The sequence below is a fragment of the Metopolophium dirhodum genome, chromosome 1 (assembly GCF_019925205.1).
Source record: "Metopolophium dirhodum isolate CAU chromosome 1, ASM1992520v1, whole genome shotgun sequence".
Classification (NCBI taxonomy): domain Eukaryota; kingdom Metazoa; phylum Arthropoda; class Insecta; order Hemiptera; family Aphididae; genus Metopolophium; species Metopolophium dirhodum.
The window spans coordinates 96481576-96507715 of NC_083560.1; the positions used below are offsets into that span (position 1 = coordinate 96481576).

The following is a 26140-nucleotide window of genomic DNA, read 5'->3' on the forward strand; positions in this document are numbered from 1 at the left end:
ATTTTGAGAAAAATTTAACTTATTATGCATTATATTATATTAACTAAAAATAAAATCGTAAATCTACTTCCGAGAAAACCTAGAAAATAGACTAACGAATATAATCATCTTTTCAAAATTAATATAAGTCGATCAAAACAAGCTGAATTTTCATTTCTCTTTTGGTACTGTTTGCATAAAATTGCTGTCCTAGAGCAGGAGCAAAAGTATTTACTTCGTGTTCATTGGCTTGTGCATGCGCGTATGGGCGTTAGAACATTTCTAAGAATCTTAGTAGCCATAACAATAGTACCCTCATTCGGAACGATTATAAATCAACTATAGCTAATGACTACGGAAATGAAATAATAATATATTATATAATAATTGTAAAGTATAAAATATATGGTAATTAGTAAATTTATGTTACTACAAAACAAAATATAATTAGTTGTGTTCAACTATTCAGCCGGTTAAGTTCAATTTGTTTTTTTTGTCCGTGATTACTTTTTTAAATTTCAAAATGAATGAAGACTGGCGTTTTGGTAAAAAAGCGCGTCTCAAGCTATGTGCACCACGGAAAAAACCAAAGTTGGCTAACTTGAAACGGAAAAAAGTCGAAGATCATAAAAACAATGATGAGGTAGGTATTTATAATATATTGAATAGATTGATTTTTTTTTTTTGTATCTGTTTACACGAATAACGTTATAAGGTACATTAAAAACTTCAGTGGATTTACGCGCAAATACAATAAAAAAAAAGATTCTGATTCCGATATGAAATATTTATAAATAAACTTAAGTTAAATTTTCTAGCACACAAAAGCACACATTTTATATAATTTGAACTTCAAATGCTTGTAAAAAATTAAAGTTCTGGTAAATATTTTTTTAGATTCTGAGCGGAGCGATTAATGTATTGATTTTACAATGCTGTTTCCCAATAATTTTCAAAAACGTGGTGAAAAATAAATGAAAAATGAAAAAAAAAAAACGGGAAATTTTATGCAAAACTGATTTTTGACAAAATCGATTTTGGCTTTTGGTGTAACTCTAAGGCCGCGTGCACATTGGAAAGCGTTGCGCGGTGAGCGTTGGGCGGTGAGCGGCGAGCGTTGACGAAAATAAATCAAACACGGTAATTTTATCGGAGCTGTGCACACTGACCTTGGGCGTTGAGCGTTAGCGCTGCGCTGTGCGCGTTGCGTTGTTTATTTTTCAAGACGTCTTGAATTATGAGCGTTGTCAACTGTTTATAATCACATAAAATTATTCATTTAAAAAGCACCATGTGTTCAAAAAATAAGTTTACAAATGAGCAACGACAACTATTAATTTCCGAAGTTCAATCAAAACCTATTTTGTGGAATGATCGGCATCCAGATTATAAAAAAACGGATAAAACAAAGAAAATGTGGGAAGAAATTGGGAAAGTAGTTGGATTTTCAGGTAAAATAATATATTAATATTACTACAGTTGCGTAATGTCAGTTTTTAATAGAAGAGTTTGCATTTTTACCGTCCAAATAGATTGTAAATTCAATAATTATATGTTTTTTATCCTACACACAAACACCAACTATCATGCACGTGCTCATATCGCGTTTATATGTACATAAAATAATATATTTTTCTGTATGTTTATATATTTATAACAACATAGTTGTTGAGCTATTATAGTATAATACTAAAAGCTATTAATAATAAAAAAAAATAATATATTCCAACTTTTGATTAGTAACAGGGCTCGGGACTTGATGTATTTTGCATATTTGTTCGGAAAATACACATATTATACTTGGATATTTTGGTATTTTTTTCTGAAAACGCATATTATTAAGATGTATAGGTTTATACTGCATATTTTATCGATAATGCATAGGTATTTCGACATTTTTACGTGCATATCGATGGCTAAGAGGCCAAAAGTTGTATGTCCAATTTTTCTCAAAACCGTTTTATTAGTCCATTGGGTTTATCTGGGTCGTCTTTTTGATTTGGTAAAACATTATAAGTCAATATTATAATTAAAACGTGTTTTATTTATACTTTAATTTTTGTGCTTTTAGCGCAAGATAGGTTTTTTTAGTGCACACATATAACAAGTCCTAATTTAATGAGACATACAATAAATATTTTAACATGATCTAAATATTAAGCGGACAAACATAACAAGTCCGGACTTGTTACTTTTGTCAAAAACAATTCATTCGATTTTAGACGTGTAATGTTTTAGATAATATTGAATTTGCTTATCTATTTATAAAAAATGAATATGTCCGGACGTATTATTTTTTCGAAAAACTATTTTTAATCTATATCGTTTTAATCACTGATGATACGTCGATCCGTCGATACTTCATACATCATAATAATATTATTATCGATAAAATTTTAATATTGATATAATCATTTGTATGACAATCGTGACATAATATTGTGTTGTAGTTGTGTACAGTCTTGTGACTTATAATATGTCCATCAAAACCTTATATGTCCATGGTAAAAATATATTATAATTGCCATTCATAACAAGTCCCATTTAAATTTGAAAGAGACATTATAAATACGTAAAAAAAAATTTTAAGACCTAAAAGTAATAATTTATGTAATCTACAGAATATTTTACAAATAAATCAATTGCAACACCGAAAAACAAAAATTTACAACACAAATTATTTGGTGTAGAATAATTTAAAATCTTAAAACTGCTCTCCTGTAAAATGTTGTGTTTGGGACATACAACTTTTGGCCTCTTAGCCATCGATATGTAAATGCATATTTTCAAGTTATTAAGTACATTAAGTCCCGAGCCCTGAATATTAAAAAAACCAAATTATCATTGTAATTTAATATTTTGGAAAAATTAAAATTGTTTGTAGTGTAACTAACTACGGAAATCAATTTTGGTTAGGTTAATAATCTGTTTTTTTATTTCTAAACAAGTTTTCATAAAAAATGTGTACATTATATCATGATAACATTTGTATACATATCATTATTTTCATACAGAATTACTTACTGATAAACTTTTTATCGAAATCGGTTTGGTGGATCTTGAGTTATAAAATTTATTCAAAATGTACACTTATTTTCATATAGATTATTTATATGCATTTTGTATACTAAAAAAATATCACTGATATATATTAAGAACATTAAAGTAATTGATTGTAAATTTAAACTATTAATTAATACTTTGATTTTTTTTTTTTTTGGTAACATCAACTGATTCTAGTAAAAATATTGCTAAAAATTAATGTTGAGTAAATTTAAGTAATTTAATATATAAATTAATTAATAATAATTTAATTTTGTTCCCAGTAAAGAAATAATATAATTATAGGTACATATTGTTATTTAATTTATATTATGTGTTATGGGTTGAAGAAGTATAATTGGTGTTAGTTTTTAGAGCATTGATTTTTATTTATTTATAATCGATTTAAGACTATTTGTGTAGTACAAAAAATTGGAGATTTTAGGAGATCTAAGATATTATAATCATCAAAATCTGAAAACTCATTGTAGTTCTCAAGAAATTCATTAATATCTTTTTCATTCATGATTTAATATAACAAAATAATTATTGAACTATAAACGCTAATAATTTAAAATGTACATACAAACTTTGGTCTACGACTAATCATTAACACGAGTTCCAATACATTTTGAATAAAAACTAAATGCTATTTTTGATAAATGATGAGTAGGGCCCGGATTTATATGCAATAATAATCTATAAAATATGCAGATTTATGTCATAAATATGCAAAATTATTTTTTTTACAATTTAACAAACTATATGGTTTTGAGTAAAAATATTACACAATCTAAATATATTATGTATAAACATGTTTATTAAAATTAACATTTTTAATGACATTGTATAAGTATATAAGTATTATAAATTAATTAAAGTATATAAAAATTATTATTTTAAAATTCAGAATAATATAATTATTATGAAATAGTGTTTAAAAATATTATACTATTTATGTTAAATTATTATTATGAGACGAGTACCAGCATGAAGTAATACATATCGATTTCAAGTTTTCGAATTGAAAACTTCTACGATTATCTCGAAACATACTTTTGTATTTGGAAAAACTTCTTTAACGTCACTAGATACAATTGGTGCATATTTAAAACTAGATCAATATTCAACTGACTGTTCCTCGTCTTCGTCACATTCCGTAACCGTAATTGATTATACTATCATTTTTTACAATTTAGAATATCTACGATTTTTGACAAAACATTTGTAAGTTCAGATCTAGTGAAATCTATCCCTGGCCCTCTTTCTTCGAATTTAATTTTAATATTTTCTATGAACATATAGAATAATAGACTATGTCTTAAAGTAACATTCGATTTCTCTAGTATTGTTATTATATCTATTAAACACTGAAAGTGTGTTGTAATAACGGCGAGCTCATTTTTTGACTCTTATTATGAAATAAACTACGTGCGTTTTCAATACACTTCGCTTCGTTTTGGTTAAAAGTGTTAATAAAACATTTTACCACATCGAAATATTTTTCATAGTTAATTGCCGCTTCAAGCCTTATACCAAAATGAATTATTATTGGTTGTGGTGTTAAGCTCAAATTGGGATACATTTCTTTGAAAATATTTACACGTGAAGGTGTTTTTAAGATGATGTCAGCGCACTATTTGTTTTCTCTCTCTAGCCCACGCGCAACATGGACATAACGCATTTACGCAGAATCATTTCTTTTATGTTTTCAACTAATCTTAGTGTAAAATCACCCATTTTCAAAAAAGATAGATAATAATATTTTTGAGGGAATGACATATCGATTCGTCTAAATATTGTCTCAAAACAATAAAAACATAATTTAAATTAACAAAATTTTTTTGTTTATTTTGAAAGTCAAATAACAATAAAATATGAAATCGATACTCGATATATCGTCATTCCCTCAAAAATTATTCTTCATTTTTTTTGTAGTATGTCATTTTCTCCAGAGAGAGAAAACAAATTGTGCGATGACATCCTCTTAAAAATATCTTTTTAATATATGAAATTAATCGATCGACATTTTCATATTTTTCTCTTATGACTTCAGCTACTCTGAGTAGTCCGTGAGCCATGCACGTTACATGAATTAATTTAGGGGAAATACTTTAAGAGCTTCGCCAGATTTAACCATGTAGGCATGGAGTAGCATCTGTTAAATACAACAATACTTTTTCATGAAATATTTTGTCGGGCCATAAAATGGAGTCATTAAATAATTGGGAAATTGTTTGAAAATTTGACTTTTGTAATTCCCTAACCATTAAAACGATTGGTTTTGTACATTCTTCAGATGATAATTCCCAATAATGACACTAGCAACATACCGTCCTTGTACATCAATCGAAACCCAAATTGGACTGTTCCCTATCTCATTCCTAATTTTACATAAATCTTCATTTTAGCATAACAGTGAATAGTTCTTTCGGAGGGACGATTCATCTGGTTAGGTTAGGTTAGGTAAGTTTTAGATATTTAAATAATAAATAATACATTTTGTTTACCTTTTGTTGAAAGAAATGTCCAAAAAACTTAAGTTATGTTCTTCTAGATTTTCATTATTTTCAATGCTTTCTTCTACATTTGTGGTACCAAGTGTACAAATCTGATGTACTACTTCGAATTGAGTAGAACATAAACTTGGTACAGCGGTAGGCCATAGTTTGGGTTTGTAACCATTTATATTTTTGAAACAATTTACATAAAAATGTTTCAAACATAACTGGTACCAATTAAGGTGGAAACACATTATTGTCACGTCACGTGAAGTCACATGTTGTCACATTGACAAAATAAAACCGTGACATTACGCTCAGCAACACACTACGGTCACACCTATAACAATGTCACCTCACCAGTCTTTCGAGTAGTTTGTTTCAATCACACCGTTAAAATAATTAATACTTAAAAAATAGAACTTATTTTTAGAATTTTATTAATATGTTTTGAATTTATTATATTTACGACATTTCAATTATAATTACAAAAAAATATTAAAAGAACAATAAATGTAGAATCTAAAATAATATTTAATCATAAATGTTCTCGGTTCTTTTCAAATTAAAAAATTTTAAATGTAATATTATTACAGATCAAAACAATATTATATTCGGAACGTTCTATTTCTATTTTTTTTGCAGTAATTATAATTTACAATAACATATGTTAGTGAGACTATTAATGATTGTATAGGTGTGAGGGAATGGGTGGACTGGCCCTTTAGAGTGTCACAGAATTTCTTCAAAAGCGGTCCAAAAACATTTTGTAAAAAAAAAAACAAATCGCTTAGAAAATGATAATTATCTATTATAAAAATATAGGTAATAATAAACTACAGTTGTCGCATCAACTCAAAAAACTTGACAACTTGAATTTTTTTTAACTTTACTTGAAAATTTGCTTTTACATAGGGTATATTTCGTGTTACGTATCCTGAAAAATAATTTTATTTGGGGGATGAAGTGGCTGAACGGATTAAGGCGCAACCTCGGCCACGGGCGGCATTTCTCTTCGGGCAGTCACGGTAACTTTTTCGTACACCCAGTGTCCAGTAATCAACGGATAACTGGTGGGAGAATTAAATTAATTAATATAATTTTGGGAAATTTACTAAAATTAATGTTGATATTGAAAACATTAAATAAATTTATCGACATGCATGTGAAAGACAGAAATGTATTTCGTGGTCAATTATAATTATTGATCATTGTTAGTAGTGAACACAAAAAACTGTAAAATACGAAAATATTATGATTATCGCTTACATCAGTAAACTATACGTATATGTAGATCGCTTATTACTACACTGTTCCCCAGTTTTTTATCAAGATATTTCCCCAAAAACTATATACAAGTATAAAACATGACTTCGTTTACAGGAACATAATAATATGAAAAATTTAATTTAGCACAGTTATAGAGACAATAGACATAGCCCCCTAACAGCCACCTAATATCTCTTGGTTTTTTATTTATTTCTCTAATTTTAATGATTATTGAATATATACACTGAAAAAAAATCCTGATCATATTAAAAAAAAACTGTTGGTTTGACAAATATCTTGTCACTATTCAACCTATAAGATATTTGTCAAACCAATAAATGTTTAATTGTTAATACGATAATATTATTTTGAATATCAGTCTTATATTATTAACAATGGTCTTGTTGAATGTATAACTACTATTTTCAAATGAAAATATAACTCTTGTAACAGTGACAATATTCTTATCATCATAATCATAATTAATACTTACCAACAACAATGTAATTGTTTAAATAATAATGTTAATTTTTGAATTAACAACTCAAAATTGTTGTATTCATGAGTCGCATCATTAAAATCATATTTTGAAATATAAATTTAATGATAATTATTCTTATAAAAATGACAATTATCTTGTGAAAATGGTTGTTTTATCGGTTAAATAAAAAAGCTCAATATATATTTTTTAAGTGTTTAAATTTTATTTATTAGATTACTTCAGTTTTTAAAAATAATATTATAGAAAAAATACAAAAATTATTAGTTTTTTAAATCAGATAATATTTGAACTAATTTTGGGTGAGGAGTATCATATGGAGATGTTACACCAAAAAAGTATTTTTGTACGAATAACCAAACTATAGATGACTGAGTTGGGTATTCCAAGTTAAACAAGTGGAAAATTTTGTAACATACTTCTACAGACCTTAGTATAGAATGCACTTTGTACATAATTGTGTCAAAATACACTAAAATTTCTTAAGGATAAAAAAGAGTTCCAACAATTAAGATGAAAGGTTGGATAGGGTCCCCGTTACTTTTAAGTTGCTCTAAGTGTTGCTGCATTACATCTACAGATTCACCAAATACTATGAAACTGTCTTGTGAATCTTCAATTGAATACTTGATAGATTCTTTTTTCCCTGTTCATCTCTAGTGAGTTTTCTAGAAGTGGGAGCAAAAAGAGCACGCAGCAAATATATCTATAAACAATTTTTTTGTAAATAAAAATGCATTATTGTTATTAGCAGTTTAATTAGATATCTTACTAACATTTATATTTATTTCATTTGTATTTTTTAAGGTATCCAATATTTTTCGGCTGTTTAAATCTTTGATTTTTTCATCAAATAATTTAAAAATTTTATCCGATTTGTCCTTGAAGTCTTGATATATATTAATATTAGTAGGAAATAAAACATTGTAATCAATATTAATCTAGAAAAATTATTTTATATATAATGGAGATCTATAACGCGCGTTTTAACATTTTGATTCCTTACCAGTTTATGGCCGTAAGGAACATCCAGAATTCTTAATATCATTTAAACTATAGTTTACAGTAGCTTTCCAATTTGATTCTAGTTCTGGGAATGTAGTGTCATTGTATTTCAATACATCTAGTATAGAATCTATATCACTTTTCAGATACTGTAAATAATTAAAACCAATATAAATAAAGTAAGTTTTCATAGATAAATAGGTAGTACATATTAACGATTTACCAAATTCTTTTTTGAACCATCCATTTTTCTGTATTTTGTCGTTGATTATTTTGTTTTTGATGATTGTTGTAGGTATTAATCCAGTATTTTTCATATTTCTTACAGAGTTGTAATACTTGGAGTACAATTTTCATTTGGGATTTTTGTTACAACCAATTTTCATGAAATATGTATCCTGTAGGTTTCATAGTTATTAGTCTAAGCTAGTTTTAGTTATTAGTTATTAGTCTTACAGTTATACTAGAATTAATGAATCAAATTACCTTAACTTCTGTCTTAAACATAGCAACAATTTGGTTTGCTAGTGATTCTGCCAAACTTACAGACATAGGTTAGGTTAGGTTAGGTTGGGACAGTACTTGTGCAATAAGTATGTCTACTAATGTTGCCCGTATACCATCGTTCAGTTTGTTGTGTGTTTTAAAATAGTCTAGTATCAGGGAACCTTGAGTAGATAAAGTGAGGACTTCGTCAACTCTTAAATTATGACATGATTTATGAGGTTTTGGAACAGTTTCTGCATTTGATTTGTTTAAAGACATTTCATTTGAGTTTGTATTTTGACAATTATTTAAAATATTTATGTTCTTTTGCCATTGTTCTAGTTCTTATTCAAACTTAAATATTATTCCATATAGAAAATTGTTCAAAAGTTTGTAAACCTGCTCAGTTTTCATGTGAGAAAGAGTTGTCATATCCATAAGTTGATTTACATAAATAAGCAACATAGAATAAATTACTATAAATCATTAGTTAATAATCCATTTTATGTACAAATAGGAAAAATAAGAAACAGTGATCAAGAATTTAACCTAATAATATAGAATATTAATAAACATAGTTTATAGCAATTTTCCTACCCACACATGTTTGATAAACACATTTTAATCCCCATGAATCGAATAATTGTTGCATTCTTGGCAAATCTTCAACTGGGTAATTATAATCTAATACAAAACTGCCAGTACTTCCATTAACTGGAGTACTAGTAAATAAATCATCACCAAACGTTTCAGGCAGTCCAAGAGATGCCTAATGAATTTTGAACAAATAGTAAACAATGAAGTCTAGTTTGAACTTATAAAATCTTATATTATAGTCTTAAAATGTTTAATTTATTATAACTACTTACAGAAGAAGATTGTTGTGTATTTAAATATGACCCATTAGGAGTATAATCGGACATATTGTTAGTTACTTAAGTTATTGTAACAAGTATTTAATGAAAAATTGCATTACAAATCTGCAATTAAAACAAAAATTTACAAATAAAGTATTAAATTAGTTTTTAAGTAGGAAAAATAGTCACATTACAATAAGTTAACAATATAAAATAAATATACATACACAATTAGACAAACGATCAAAATGTTTTATGAGAAAATGAAAATAATATTAAAGCTAATCAAATTAATAAAATTGTTTTAACCGTATCATTTTTTTACCGGATGGAAGGGTTGTGACATTTATGGGAGGTCCATCAAATTCATTAACACCATATATAAAACAACAATTTATCACCTCTTCACTACTACTCACATTAAAAGATTCATAATGCCAACTAAATTCGTTCAATCTTATTTCGGTAGCCAAAATATGAACCATAATATCTGGTTGATTAATAAATATAATTTCACTGATTTTAAATAAACATGATTCATTACAAATATCCTTCTTTATATAAATTGCCATTAAATTTTAACTCTGTATAACAACTATACTAACCTGTTTAAGATGAGAAATTGCATTATCAGTAAATGTGTATGCTAAAAGAATGTCTATAATTTGAAGCAATATTAGGAAAAGTGCCCAAAACTCATCATTCTCCGGTATTAAGTCTCCTATCATAAGAGGAAGAAAATGAACAAAAGTCATGACTTCTCTAGCTAACATTTTCAAATGTGTTTTTTTTAAATGAACAATTTTTATAGGAGGTGAAATATTACCTACCTCTATTGGTCCATAATTAAAATTCATTTTTCGGCTATTAAGAGTTTCTAATGAAAATAATTTTGCTGTATCAATAAAGTGGGTAAGTATATGGCATATATCATAATGACAAATACCTTCATACAAGTCATGCATTATATCTATACAAAAATGTTGAGTTACATGAAAATGAGTTACTCGGTTCAACAACGACTCTTTATAAATTCCAGTTTCTATGAAATTTAAGCTAGCAACATCTACAGAATAGTTGTGAACATTACGCATAGCAGATAAATCTTCTTCGTGCATTAATTTAGTTACAGTTTTATGAGCTTTACAGAAACGACAGAAGAAATTTGCAGAGAAAGATTTACTGAACTCCAATAAACTGTTTAAGCCTAAATTATCTCCTAGAATTATTCCTACAACAAAATGTACATGGAAATATCCATCTTCTGTTGAAATGCTGACACCTTCACTTTCGAGTATATAGATTTCATTAACTAAACTTTCTAAACATTTGTCATTTCCAATAGATGTAAGATCCACATGTTTTACTAATGCAGCTAAAAAGATATTTGTTAATTTAGAACTATTTACCGCTAATGGAAAGCTATAATATACAGCTGAAACGGATTGAAATGTTGAATGAGATATTAATGGATTATTAATTTCAAATTCATCCATGTACAAAAAAAAATGTACAATACTGCTTCCAAAGAGGTCCTTGAACAAAATTCTCCATAGTTGTACATTCATTGGTTCTATATAAATTTAATCGTGTAAACTGTTTTTTGAAATTGTCACCTTGTTCAAAATATTTTTGAAACTGGAATTTTAATGGTAATAGAGCACCTGTTGTATTTTTCTCATCAAATATAGTTTCACCCATATGTTGAACTGGACAAATTTCATTGTTTATAGTAAACTGATTTATTTTGGACAAAAATTCATTATTAATAAGCCAATCTAATAAACGGTATTCAGTGCTACAGTAAAGAAACGTATTTTCGATGATGGATGCAACCCTGTGAAATTTAGAAAGTAAAATAGGCTCTTTTATTTTATCTTCTACAACTTTTTTTAACATGGACACAATAGGAGTTAAAATCTTTTCTACTATACCAACTTGAATATTTACAATGTCTACTCTAGAAAAATTATTGTTACTATGTAAATTAACAACCAGTTCTACTGCTGGTCCCCTCCTCTCTGTGCCATTACTTTTGCCGCATTAACGTACTAAGCATCGGCCTGATGGCCCCCATAGGGGCGGCCGCTGTACATACGCGGCAAAAGTACGCGTCTACTACTTATATAATAATTCACTAACTGGTTCAAAATTAAATGGAATTCCAGCATTTTCATTTTCAGTTAAAAGATTATTTCTATGAAAAGTTTCAGCATTAAGAGATAGTAGTGAAGAATTGGTACAAGGTTGTTCAGGAATTTGAAAATTTAATTGTAGTTCTGGGAAGTGCTTAGCATGAGTATGTCTTTTCAATGTAGCTTAGGACTGAAAAGATTGTTTACAGTTACCTTCACCACATCTATAAGTAATAAGACTTTTTAATGAATGAAATATTTTAAAATTACATACTAATGCTTTCCAATTTCCAAAGTTAAATCCACATATAAAACAAATCATTTTAAAACCAAGTGGTAGCCTATAGTTAACAATCTAATATAAGCTAACAAATTAAATCTGTATACTTCAAATTCTCCAAATGAATGTAAACAGCAGAGTCAACACTCGTTCTAACAACATAGGAAATAATTAGAAACTATTATAATGTAACATTAAAAATGTATACAAAAGGTATTTAACTATTTAAATTAAGCTTAAAGGTATATAAATATTTAAAATGTAGATATACCTACTGTAGAGTGAGGGATCAGTTTGTAACAATCTCCACCAATAATAAGTAAATATGTATACAAATTTAATTAAAAAAACATTCTTAAATTTAATGATTCAAATTGTCTCAGCCTGTCCTCAGTCTACATCAGATACGTGTATTACGATATTTTACCTGTTATTAGGGTGAACCGTCCAGTTATTGAACAGTTCCAACAAATGCTTTAAAATTAAAAAAACTAGGTATCTAATTGAATAAATAATTTTTGTTTTCAATATTAGACATAGTGGTCATACTGTATAACCAAAGTTTGATAGTTAACATGTGATAACAAAAAGTGATAAATATTCAAAATCACAGTCGTCGAATTTTCATGTTTTTGGACTAAATTTGTTTAAGTAAGTTAGTAAGTACTATGAATTACCTTTTGTGGGAACTGAATAACTTATGAAATATTTCATTATATATAGCAAATATTTGATGTTTATGTTAAATACCTAATTTTGTACCATTTTCTTGCTTAAAAATTTGAAAAAAAATGCTTATCTTAACTACTTTTGTAGGTGTTCAATTACTAGTTACTAAAATTTAACAAATCCTAGTAATTGAACACATGTTCAATCACTGGTATTCCTTAAATATAATTTAATCCAGTGATTGAACAGGTATATTAATATTAAAATTAATATAATACAAATCTTTTATTGCGTTAGTTATCTCTAGATTAATAATTATATTAATTAATATATTCTTTAATTAATACTGACAATATTTAAGTGTAGACTTACAAAAAATATAATAAATACAGTTTATTAAATTATTAACAGAGATAATCAAATATACCTATTACCTATGGCTATATTTATGGTTTTTTCTTTCAGAATGGCCAACAAATTTAGATACTCTGAAGAAGAAATGCTATTGGCTTTGGAAGATGTAACTTCCAAATCATTATCATATTCACTATAACCCAAATCAACTTTATCCATGAAATTAACGGGAAAGACTCCTTTAGTTAGAAAAATGGGCCCTTGTTCATTTTTGAGTAATGAAGAAGAAAACCGAATAAAAGCTTGGATTTTAAATAATGCTGTACTTGGTTTTCCTCTGAGGGAAGAAGACGTTAAAGACTCTGTTCAAAAAGTGATCAAAGATTTTCCAAGGACTACACCATTCAAAGACTCCAGACCTGGTGAAAAATGGATGAAATTATTTTTGAAAAGAAACTCAGAAATTACCAAAAGAAACACTGAGGTAATTTCCAAAGCTCGAGCAGCTGTAACTAAAGAAAAAATTCGTGATTGGTTCAAAGAGTTGGATAATTTTCTTATGAATCAAAATTGTCGGGATGTATTAGATGATCCAAGTAGGATATTCAATTGTGATGAAACCGGTTTGCAAACTTGCCCTAAATCTGGCAGAGTATTAGGTTCAAGGCAAGTAGTATATATGTACCAGTCCTGGCTCACTTCATATATATCAATAAAAGATCACAAAGAAAACAATGTGCAAAAAGATCAGAAAATTGAAATGCAATAATAATTAAAATATTTTTCGCAAAACTTATGAAATGCAATAATAATTAAAATATTTTCCGCAAAACTTAATTATTAAAAATAAAAATCGAAATGCAATAATAATTAAAATATTTTTCGCAAAACTTATGATATTAATAATTAAAATATTTTTTAATAGAATTGTTCTATCAAAAATAAAAATCGAAATAGCATATTTAATTGCAAAATGTATTAAAAAGAAATTGAAAAAATTAATTTAAAAATTAAAAATATAATAAATAATAAAATAATGGAAACAACTATCAATGATTTTAATAAATTACAAAAAAATGAAATGCAAAACGAAATAGAAAACTCAATATTAAATAATGAAATCTTTGTTAAGTTTTGTAAATTTGAATACTATAATACTAATAAAAATAAAAATATTAAAATTATGAAATATAATCTAAATAAAATTCCAATTAAAGGAAATATTTTAATTGTCGATCATGGACACAATATTTCTGGAAATGGAAAACCTTATGCTTCTAAAATACTAGAATCACCAACATGGCTTGAAATTTGTAAAATTGCTAATGATTTAATAAATACAACTGGTACTTATTTTTTCAAATATCTTCATGATATTTGTGTTGTTCAAGATTTAGGAAATATTAAAATATGTTGTCTTGGTATGGGAGGTACAGATTCCGATCACAAAATGCTTAGAATATAATAATTTAATTAATTTAATTTTTAATAGAATTGTTTTATTAAAAAAAATATGATATTTAACACTCACCCGAATTGGGCACGTGTTATTAAAATCCAAAAATCTTTGAAAACAATTTTACACTATGATACTATGAGGGGGACTTATAAAGAATTAAAATCAAAAATGTTTAATGTAAAAATGAAGATTCTAACATAAATAGCAACGGAGTTATACTTAAATGAAAAATATGAAGCGGGGGGTAAACTTTTAATATGTAGTGTAGATAAGCATATAAAACACATCTGTGTTGATCCGACATGATAATATCAAATATTAAATGAAATATAGGACTTGTAATATTTAACTTTGTATAATTATACGAACTCATTATTAATAAAAAAATGCAAAAAATTTGCAAAATATCTGTGTTGTACAGACATCCAGAATGGTGGCCACCTCTCACTTTTTTTTTTATTTTTTTATTTTTTATTTTTTTAACTGGTTGTCTGTACAACAGAGATATTTTTTTTACCTAAGCACTGTGACGTGGTGGGTTAGACAGGTATTTATTTGTAGAATTTAAAGTCAGAGGTGGACATTATATACGTCAGCCTTGGAACAAGACTGAGGTAGATACAAATCAAGGTGACAACGTAGGCCGCACCACGTGACAACCTACATTCGCATGTAAATCACCAATCGCCCGAAGCGCTACAATTGCCGGCTTTATAATGCCCCCCACCTAATTTCAAATCCTACTACGAGAACAAACACAGTAGGAACAAATCTGCTGCAGTCAGATTCGAACCTAATATGTTCAGTCTCAAAACACACGCCTTAACCCACCGCGCCACAATGCTTAGGCATGTAATGTATACTATGTAACACTATTTAAATAAAATTAAACTAGTATAATTATACCACGCTGTATACTTCACACTGTATACATCACACTGTATACTTCACATTGTATAGTAGTCAGCTGATAACATTCCACAACAGGATGTTAAAAAATAATCAGTCGAGTTACATATTATTATTAAAACTAGGTCATTACACTTTAATTATTATTATTCGAATCATGTAATTCCTCTTGTATTAATTTACGTAGTTTGTTTAGTGAAAGTTTAATTTCATTATAATATAAATATATTTTTTTAACATCGAATTATTAAAACATACATATGAGTACATCAACGACTCGTTAACGTAAAAAAACGACTCGTAAACGTAAAAAAAACGACTCGTTAACGTAAAAAAACGACTCGTAAACGTAAAAAAACGACTCGTTAACGTAAAAAAAACGACTCGTTAACTTGTTATTTTTTAATAGAAATATTTCTATTAAAAAAAATTATGATATTTAAATAAATTTTTTATAATTTTCAATAAATTCTAAACATAAATGACCACATATAGGTGGATCATTATAGTATTGAAATTGGGAAACAGTACAAAAAAGATTATCTTTACCCAAATATTTTAAAAATTCTTTTGGTGGCTCACCAACTATATGACCAAATGGGTCAAAATATATTTTAAATGTATTGTTTATTTTTTTCCATGCAACCCAATGAGAACCATTTTGAGTAGAATCATTTAAATTAAATACTCCACATTCATTTTCCCATGGTGTTGTAGGTAATTCATTTAACATAAAACATCCTCTATAATTTTTTATTTTATTTCCAAAGTAATTTATATCTATATTACTCAATGGGTCAATTTTTATATTATTTTCTTTAATCCAAAACCGTGTATAAATACCTTCAAAATTTTCAATATTATTTCTAAATGTTTTTATTTCAAATTTATTCATTTTTTTAATTTTTTTTTCAATATTTTTTTTTTTTTTTTCAAACCAGAACCTTGTGATCTAATTTTTTCCATCTCTTTATTATGTCGAATTGTTTCTTCTTCCAATTTTTTTTTATGTTTAGCATCAGTTATTGCTGTATAAACTGCACTTGCACCTGCAGCCAAAGCACTTACGCCTTCAATCACAGCAATAGCTATTGGTAAAAATCCACCTTTTTTAATTTGAATATGTTTAAGTTCTAATCTTGATCTGGTATTATTTTTTTTAGCGTTTTTTAATTTTCTTATTTGTTCTGGCTCAAGAATAAATTTATGTTTTCCACTATCAATTTGATTATTTTCAATTAGAATTGATACATCTTTATTATTTTTATGAGCTTCCAATATTTTATTAAATTGTTTTTTATTTAAATTTAGATTCATTTTATAATACAAAAAAATAAATTAAATTAAATTCATTCCAAATCGTCTTTTAACATTCATTACATTTGCTGTAAAAATGGCTGCAGTTTTTTCACCTATAGAACTATGAGGATCATAAAATCTTTCCATTGCTTTTTGTTCTAAAATTTTATCAGCAATATGTCTTGTTTTAGTATCTTTATTATCTTTATAAAAATAATCATGTTCTCTCGCAGCTTCATCTAATTTGTTTATAGGTTTTTTATTTTTTTCTAACTTTGTTCCCGGTCCTAAATAATTATAACCAGGCCAATGTATTTGAGGTAAACTTGAACAATTCAAAAGAAAATTAACAATTCCTGAACCTGTAATAATTTTCTTTGGTAAACATGAAACATATGATGATAAATAATCTGCACCAATAATAGGTATATCAATTAATTTTTCCATTTCTCTAATACAAATATTAAGAATATCAAGTTTTTCATCATGGTAAATATTATTTCCTGTACTTTCTTCAATTGATATATAATGTATACGTTTAATTATTTTTTCTTTTGATATATTTTTCACATCATTTGGTAAACAAGTTACATATTTTAGTAAATATTCAATACCTTCAGGAGTATCAATATGGTTTTCCATAATTATTTTAAACAAATGAAGAATACCAAGTTTTTCGTTTTTAAAATTATTATTTCCAGCTCTTTCCTCTGCAGAAATAAACTGTAAATTATCTATAACTTGGTTTACATTACTAATATAACGATATTCAATACGATTTTCTGTGTATTTCTTTAAACCCTCCCCTATTTGATTATCTTCAGCTAATATTTCATTATTTTCTTTCTTTTCCATAATTTCATTATCATCATTATTTTCTTTCTTTTTATTAATTTTTTTATTATTTTTTTTATTATCAGTAGTTTCTTTCTTTTTATTATCCGTAGTTTCTTCATCATTTTCATTCGTTTTAATTCCATTCATTTCTCTCCAAATGTTTTTAATCATATCATTATATTTTTCACCACGACTTGATTTAGCTCTTTTCGTTGAAGGATCATTGTTTTGATATATAGAATTAGTTTCAATTAATATATTTTTATAAATATTAAAATCATCATCTGTATAAAATTTCGGATTGGTAGTATCTACATGAGTTAATAATCTCCACAAACCTAGAGTTCCTGTATATGTTTTTCCATTTAAAATTATATTATCATTTTCAAAATTTATTTTATCTTTTCCAATCATATGAATATCATCTTCTTTATTATAATATATTCCAAAAGAATTAGTATCTTTTACAGTTGGTAAATATCTTGTCGAAATAGCACCTAAGTTTATAACATTTTTAGGTAATGGAGAATTACTTGTTGATTTTTGACTAGAATATTTTGGAGTTCCAAAAGTCTCTTCTGAACTTGTTAATCTTTTTAATTCTGGATTTCTAGGTTGATAATAATAGGGTTTATTTAATTTTTGAATGTCTCCTTCAGTTTTAATAGCAACATCTTTAACTGCATTCATTGTTGTATTAACATTTGTTAATGCGTTTATTATTGGTCCAAACTTTTTTTGTTGTTCTTCAATTACATGTTTTTGTTTTACAACTGTATTTCTAAATCTACCCTGTAAATCTTTTTTAAGATTAATTATTTTATTTACATCTGTAGATTTTAATTGTTTTTTTTCTTTTTTAATATTATCTTCATCTTCACCTTCATCATCTTTTTTTATAATAACAGTCTCTTTTTCATTAGGTTTTAATAATACATCTTTAAACCTATTTTGTAATTTTTTTTTCTTATTAATTATTGTCTGAATCTTTACATCTGATGTGTTTTTTAAATTATTTCCTACCTTGGAATTGTTTTGTGTTTGATCTTCAAATGTAACATTTTTTTTAATTTTTTTTTTAAATTCTTTTTGAATTTGTTTAATATCCATTTATTATACAAAATAAAAATAAAACATAATCATTCATCGATTTATAAAATTGTATTACCTTTACTGTCATAGATTAAATTTTTTATCAAGTCTATTGTTATGAAACCATATGATTTTGTTTTACTTTTTTTATCATATTTTTTACAATAAGTTCTATTAATTTCTTTAAATTTTTCTAAAGGTACATCTTCACTAATCAAATCGGACCATATTTTTTCAATATAATAATTTGATTGATTAAAAACAATTAAAACATTCAAATTATTTCTTATTGTTTTTATATCTACTGAAGTATAACTTTGTGTTAAATAAATAACACTAATATTCTTTGATCTTGATCTTATAAAATATTCAATTATCATGTCTTGTTTTTCTTTTAGAAAATCATCAAAAATCACTAAACTATTTTCTTCACAATCATCTACAGATATTATTTCATTATTAGAAAAATGTGTGTTTATAGAAGGTATATCATCAAATATTTTTTTAATATATTTATAGATTGGTTGATCAATATTTTTTGTAAAAATATATAGATTTAAATAAGGAATCCAATAATTTATAATCAGATTATACAACAAGTTTGTTTTACCACAACCAGATGGTCCTATAATTAAAACACGTGAAGGTAATTCAAATAAAGATTTTTTTTTATTTTCATCTTCAATAAAATATTTTACTTTTACTTTATCCATTTATTTAAAAAAAATATATATATTTGGTAATATAAATAAGAAAATGGAAAATATTTTAAATAAATATGATAATTATATAATAAATAGCCAATATGAAAGTTATATACCTCAAATCACAACAGAATTAAATAAACCAAACCGAAATACAATAGTTATAGTAGATGGTAAAGATAAATTTCTGAATGTTAAAAATTCAAAACTTTATTTATTACTTGAATATGTACAAGAAGATGGTACTAAATATCCAGCAAAATCTAATGTTATGTTATCTGATAATGGTGGAGCATTTTTGTTTCAAAAAATTACAATTAAATTAAATAATAAAATTATAGATGAAAGTGAGAATACTGGAAGACTAAGTACAGTAAAAGGTTATATGAGTTATGCTGTTGATGGAAATGGTCCTACACAAAATTCAGGATTTCAATCTACATCTGAAGGAGGAGGAAGTGTTGAGCTCATCATTCCTTTATCACACTTAGGTTTAGGGTCAATGAAAGATATAAAACAAATTTACAATGCTAGATTTGAAATAATTTTTACAAGAAATACTGATGATGATGCATTGATTCTAGAAACAAACACTGAAGCTACAGCAGAGTCAAAAAATGTTAAAGCAAAACGTGGTAAAGTTAATATTTTAGAATTAAAAGTTCAAATGCAAAATATAGAATATGATGAAATAACAAAAATTCAAATAGTTGATGAATTAATTAAGAAACCGTTTATTTTAGATTTTAAAAAATGGCAATGTATTGAAATCAGAAATCTTACTGGAAAAAATATAAGATACGATTTATCATCTAATTATCGAAATAATAAACATCCATTTTTTGGTGTTGTTTATTTTCAAAAAAATAAACTAGACAATCAAGATAGTAATGCTGCTTTTTTTGATGATTGTAATGTTGTAAATTATTCTTTTAAAGTTAATGGAAAAAAATATCCTAATGAATTGCAAAATCTTGATTTTAATGATTTGAAAATTTGTCAAGCATATGTAGATCATATGAGTTATAAAAAAACCTATTATAAATCACATGAAGAAAATCCATTAATGTATTTAGATAAACAAATGTTTAAAAAGAGACCATTTTTTGTTGTTAACATGAGTAGACACCAAAGTCAAATTGCGATCACCAACTGTACACTAATTTTAAACGTAGATTTTAGTAAAAATTTACCTGAGAACACAATTTGTTATGTTTGTTTAATTTCTAGTGCAGTGTATACGTTTGATATTGAAAGAGGAATAGTTGAGGAAGTTTTATAAAAAAGATCGTTCCATACTTTATTTTTTCAAGATATTTTATCTTGAAAAAAAACTTTTCATATTTATTTTTTGATTAGATCAAGAACACCAATAAATTCTTCATCAAAATTAACAATATTACCTTTCAAATCTACAATATAAATTTCTATTTTTTGAAACCGATTTTTACTCACTGGTCTATATATCATTTTATGAGGTTTAATCAAAGCACTATTAGAATTATATTGAAATAAAAATAAAACTTCATCATAATGAGATAGCTCATCAATATGATGTGTAATAGATTCTTCAATTATATTACAATGTACTTCTAATATTTTGTTGTTATTATTTAATGATGAATTTTCTCCATAATGTGTATGTATTGTATCATTCAATCCTAAACTTAAATTTAAATCTTTATCAAATGAAAAATAATCTTTTGTTGTTATTTTAATGTAATCACCATTATTTTCCAACTTCATAATCGAATTGAATAATATATTTAAATGCTCAATTGAATAATTTCCTTTTAATAATGTTTTACTATTTTCATTAGAAATAATACCATTTATTTCTTTTAAGAAACCTTGAGTGTAAAATTGTGGAGTTTTTATTCCTATTACTGTATAAGCAATATCTGGTGCTGTATACACAACACCTAATACAATTTCTTTCCCTTTAGGCCATGTTTTATTAATAGGGATTAATTTTTTTATAAAATTAAAGCCTAAACAATTTGATAAATATTCATCAAACCACAGACCAATTGAAGCAGTTATTTTTAATAAATTTTTATTTATTTCAAGATTTATTTTAGGAAAATTTTCCACAAATTTAGTTCCGAATGAATTAAATAAATTTTCAATTTCACCTATTGAATAAATACCAATAAATATTGTACCTAGTGGGATTTGACCATTTCGACCTAATCTAAATTCACATTCTTTTTCAATATTTATGTAATATTCACCATCAATAGGAAAGTACATTTTTTTCTCACTTGTCATTGAAAAATCTATATTACCATTAAAACCTAAATATTTTTTTAATTTTTCATCTAATTTATAATAACAAGGAGATTTGATTGTAATTCTATTAGTTTCATCAGAAAATGATATAATAAGTGGTTCTATTTCTTTGTTCAATTGTTCAATACTATATCTACCTGTTTTTATATGTATTATATTCTGTTTAATTGTTATACAACACTCTGATTCAATATTAATAAAATTGTTGCCTTTCAAAACTAATGAATAGAGACCTAAAAAATGATCACTATCATTATTGTGAATAGGTTTGTTTAAATGAATACAACCCTTTTTAACTTTTATAAATACCATTTATAAAAGTAAATTTATTTTTTTATTTAAAATCAAAATCATGTCTTGTTTTCCCATTCTTTAAAATTTTTTCACAATTATAAATAAGATTCAATTTTGTTTCCGAACATGTATTATACCGTGTTATTTTGTTTTCTGTAAATTCATTTGTATATCTTTCTGGTAAATTTAACATATATTCATCGTTTAATACAACACTTATTCTTTTTCCAAACTTTGTATCAATCATTATGAACTTATTTACTTTGTATGGTTTTCCTTGTTCCAAATCATTAAATTTTATAAATGTATATCCATTGTTCATTTTATTTAAAGCATCTTTAAAGTTTTCCATTTCCATTTCTTATTTATATTAGAAAATATAATTTTTTTTTATTTTCAATAATTTTTTTAAAAAATTTCTATTTAAAAAATTTTTTTCAATATAAATATAAAAAATGAACGAAACTATATATTGTCTTAAATGTAAAATTCAAACAAAAAATATTAATGCAAATAAAATTCAAACAGTTAATGGTAGATGGAGAATTTCATCAATATGTTTTAAATGTAACACAAATAAAAGTAAATTTATAAAAAATCCTACAATTGGACATAATATTTCCAATAAAAAATTAAATGACCCAGATAAAATGATATTAGCTAAAGAACTTCATAAACCAGTTAGAAAAAAATTTCCTAAACGAAGAATAATTACTAAAGGTATTGATGATTTATGGGCTGCTGATTTAGTTATAATGAGAAATTATTCTGATGAAAATGAGGGTTATTCTTATATATTAACTGTTATAGATACATTTTCAAAATTTTCTTGGGCTTTAGAAGTCAAAAAGAAAGATGGAATTAATGTTTCAGAAACATTTCAAAAAATAATAAAACAAGCTATATCACAAAATCATCAAGCACCAAAATTACTCCACGCAGATAAAGGTTTGGAATTTGAAAATAAACATTTTAAAAAAGTTTTGCAAGAATATGGAATTAAAATGTATCACACCCAAAATGAAGAAAAATCGTCAATTATTGAAAGATTTAACAGAACATTAAACAGTAAAATGAGATTACATTTTGAAGTTACAAATTCTAAAAAATGGATTAAAATTTTAAAAAGTTTAATATATGAATATAATTTCAAAGACATACATCGATCTATTGGTATGAGACCTTGTGAAGTAAATAAATCTAACGAAGATGATGTTTTTCATAAATTATTTTCTACAAAAAACAAACCTAAACCAAAAATTAAATTTAGTGTAGGTGATAGAGTAAGAATAACAGCTTCTAAAAAAACATTTGGTAATAAATATAGTAATAATTGGACAAAAGAAATATTTATAGTTAATGAAATTTTATACACAAATCCTATTACTTATAAAATTATAGATTTAAACAATGAAGAGATTATAGGGAGTTTTTATAACCAAGAGTTACAAAAAACAAAATTTTAAATGATATTTTTTAATAGAAATTATTTTATTAAAAAATTGAATGTAAAAAAAAAAATAATATTTTCTATAATAAAGAATGGAAGGATTAAATAAAATTGAATCTTTAGTTAAAGAAATTGATATCAATAATAAAATGGATGTATTAAATAAAAAAATATATCCTGCTAAAACTTGTGATAAATGTAATTTAACAATTGGTTCCAAAAGTTGGTCTGCTCATTTGAAATCTATTCGACATCAAAAAAATGATATAGATCAAACAATTTTACCTTGTAGAGTTAATACAAAATATAATGGTGTACCAATTAATCAATATAGACTAAAAAATTTTAATTTTTTGAAAGTAATGCGAAATGAAATAAAAAAAAGTATACAAAAAAAAAATAATAAATGTTATGTGAAATTTTGTGCTTTTGAATACTATGAATATTCTGAGAGTGTTAAATATAATCTAAATAAAATTCCAATTGATGGAAATATTTTCATTATTAATCAAGGAGATGATGGTTTTGGAAATGGAAAGCCTTATGTTTCTAAACTATTACATTCACCAACTTGGTTAGAACTTTTTCATATAGCCAATGATCAAATTATTGCAACAGATGATTATAATCACTATTATCTAGACGATATTAAGATTGTTCAAGATTTAGGAAATATTAAAATGTGTGAATTTAGTATGGGATCTTAATATTATTTAAATATTATTTTTAATAAAAATTATTTTTACTAAAAAATTGAATGTAAAAAAATAATAATATTATCTATAATAAATAATGGATAATAAAAAAATTGAAACAAGTGTTAAAGGAAATGTTAACAATAATAAAATGGATAACAAAACTTGTGAAAAATGTAACTTAACAGTTAGTTACAAAAATTGGTCTAGACATTTGAAATCTATTCGTCATCAAAACAATGATCCAGATCAAACAATTATACCTCGATTTAGAGGAACATACAGAGGTACAACAACAAAAAATGTAAGAACAAAACAAGAGAGAATACCAAAAACAGATAAAACTTGTGATATTTGTAAGCTAACAGTTAAATACAACAGTTGGTCTAAACATTTACAGTCTATTCGTCATCAAAATAATGGTATAAGACCAAGAATATCAAGAGAGATAATACCTAAATCACATAGAGTTTTTAATTTTAATGAAGAAATATTTGAAATAAACAACACGATTCGACCTATTTTAAAAAATGAAGAAACAGCATTTCAAAGTAGATTAAAAACTTATATTATTAAAAATAATATGGGTATTAAAGATATACAAACATTTTTAAATCGTTTAGATAATCCAGTAATAGGACGAGTTAAACATGAATTAAAGAAACAAAATTTAAAAGTTAATATTATGTTTATTGCTATATATAAGAGAGGTAAAAATAAAAAAAATATGGAATATGAGGAAAAAAATTTTAAAACACAAAATATAATCTTAACAAAAAATTCTAACTTAAATGATTTTTATACAGAAGTAAAAATTAAAATTGTACAAGAAGAAGAAGATTTTATATTGAAAGGTTCTCAATGGAGACTTCATGAAATTTTAAGTTTGGGAATAAATATAAATAAATATGTTCCTTTTAAGGGTTCTTCATATATTGAATTACCTAAAAACATTGGAGATAAAAAAGCTATTATAAATGTTAAAAATGAAGATGATAAATGTTTTCTTTGGGCAATACTCTCAGCTTTACATCCTGTTGAAAAAAATGGACAAAGAGTTACAAAATATAAAAAATGGGAAAATGAATATGATGATGTAATTAAAAAATCTAAAATAGAATTTCCAGTAAGTACCAAAGATGTTCCAAAATTTGTTAAATTAATTAACAATTTATCTGTTAATATTTACTACCTAGAAGAAAAAAATAAAAATAAGCATATAATTGTACCATTAGAAGTAACTATAAATGAAAAAACAAATCATATAGATTTGATGTATTTAAGAGAGGATAATGAGAATAAAGGTCATTATTGTTGGATTAAGGATTTATGGAAACTTTGTGGAAGTCAAATGACAAAAGATGGTCATAAAAGAAAAATATGTAAAATGTGTTTAAATAGTTTTGATACAGAAAATAAGTTAAATGAACATAAACATTATTGTGCTAATAATAAAGCTGCTAAAATAGTTCTACCAAAACCCTACAATAAAACTTTAGTATTTGAAAAATATAATAATTCCTTAAGAGTACCTTTTGTGGTTTTTGCTGACTATGAATGTACTCTTAAACCAATATATACTTGTCAACCAAATGATACAGAGTCTTTTACTAATTGTTATCAGAAACATATACCCAATAATTTTTGTTATTATATTAAATATAGTAATGGTGATTATAAACCTCCTGTAACATATTCTGGTCCAAACGTAGCTCAAGTATTTTATGAATGTATGAAAAATGAAGAAATAAGTATTTCTGAAATATATGATAAAATAGTTCCTATGAAATCATTGAATGAAGAACAATTAAATAATTATTATAATAAATCTAATAAATGTCATATTTGTGAAAGATATTTAAGTGAAATACCTCCAATGTTAGAGAAAAAATTTAAAATATATAAAAACACTATTGAATATTATAAAAATACTGATGATGTTAAAAAATTTAAATTGTATGAAGATAAACTTAAAAACGAAATAGAAAATAAAAATAAAAATATGAGAAAAGTTCGGGATCATGACCACTTAA

General features: G+C 25.4%; 1 protein-coding gene and 1 pseudogene across 1 annotated transcript in view; one reads left to right on the top strand and one right to left on the bottom strand.

Moving 5' to 3' along the window:
• The first annotated feature begins 1238 nt into the window (after positions 1-1238).
• Positions 1239-26140, top strand: part of LOC132947287 (uncharacterized) — a 28173-nt gene continuing 3271 nt past the window's right edge. Inside the window, exons 1-3 of the mRNA XM_061017549.1 lie at positions 1239-1430; positions 13188-13801; positions 19718-19867. Of these exons, the coding sequence (XP_060873532.1) occupies positions 13294-13801; positions 19718-19867 (658 nt within the window). The 5' untranslated portion in view covers positions 1239-1430; positions 13188-13293. The remainder of the gene's footprint in view (positions 1431-13187; positions 13802-19717; positions 19868-26140) is intronic.
• LOC132933931 (uncharacterized) lies at positions 7554-12095 on the bottom strand (annotated as a pseudogene).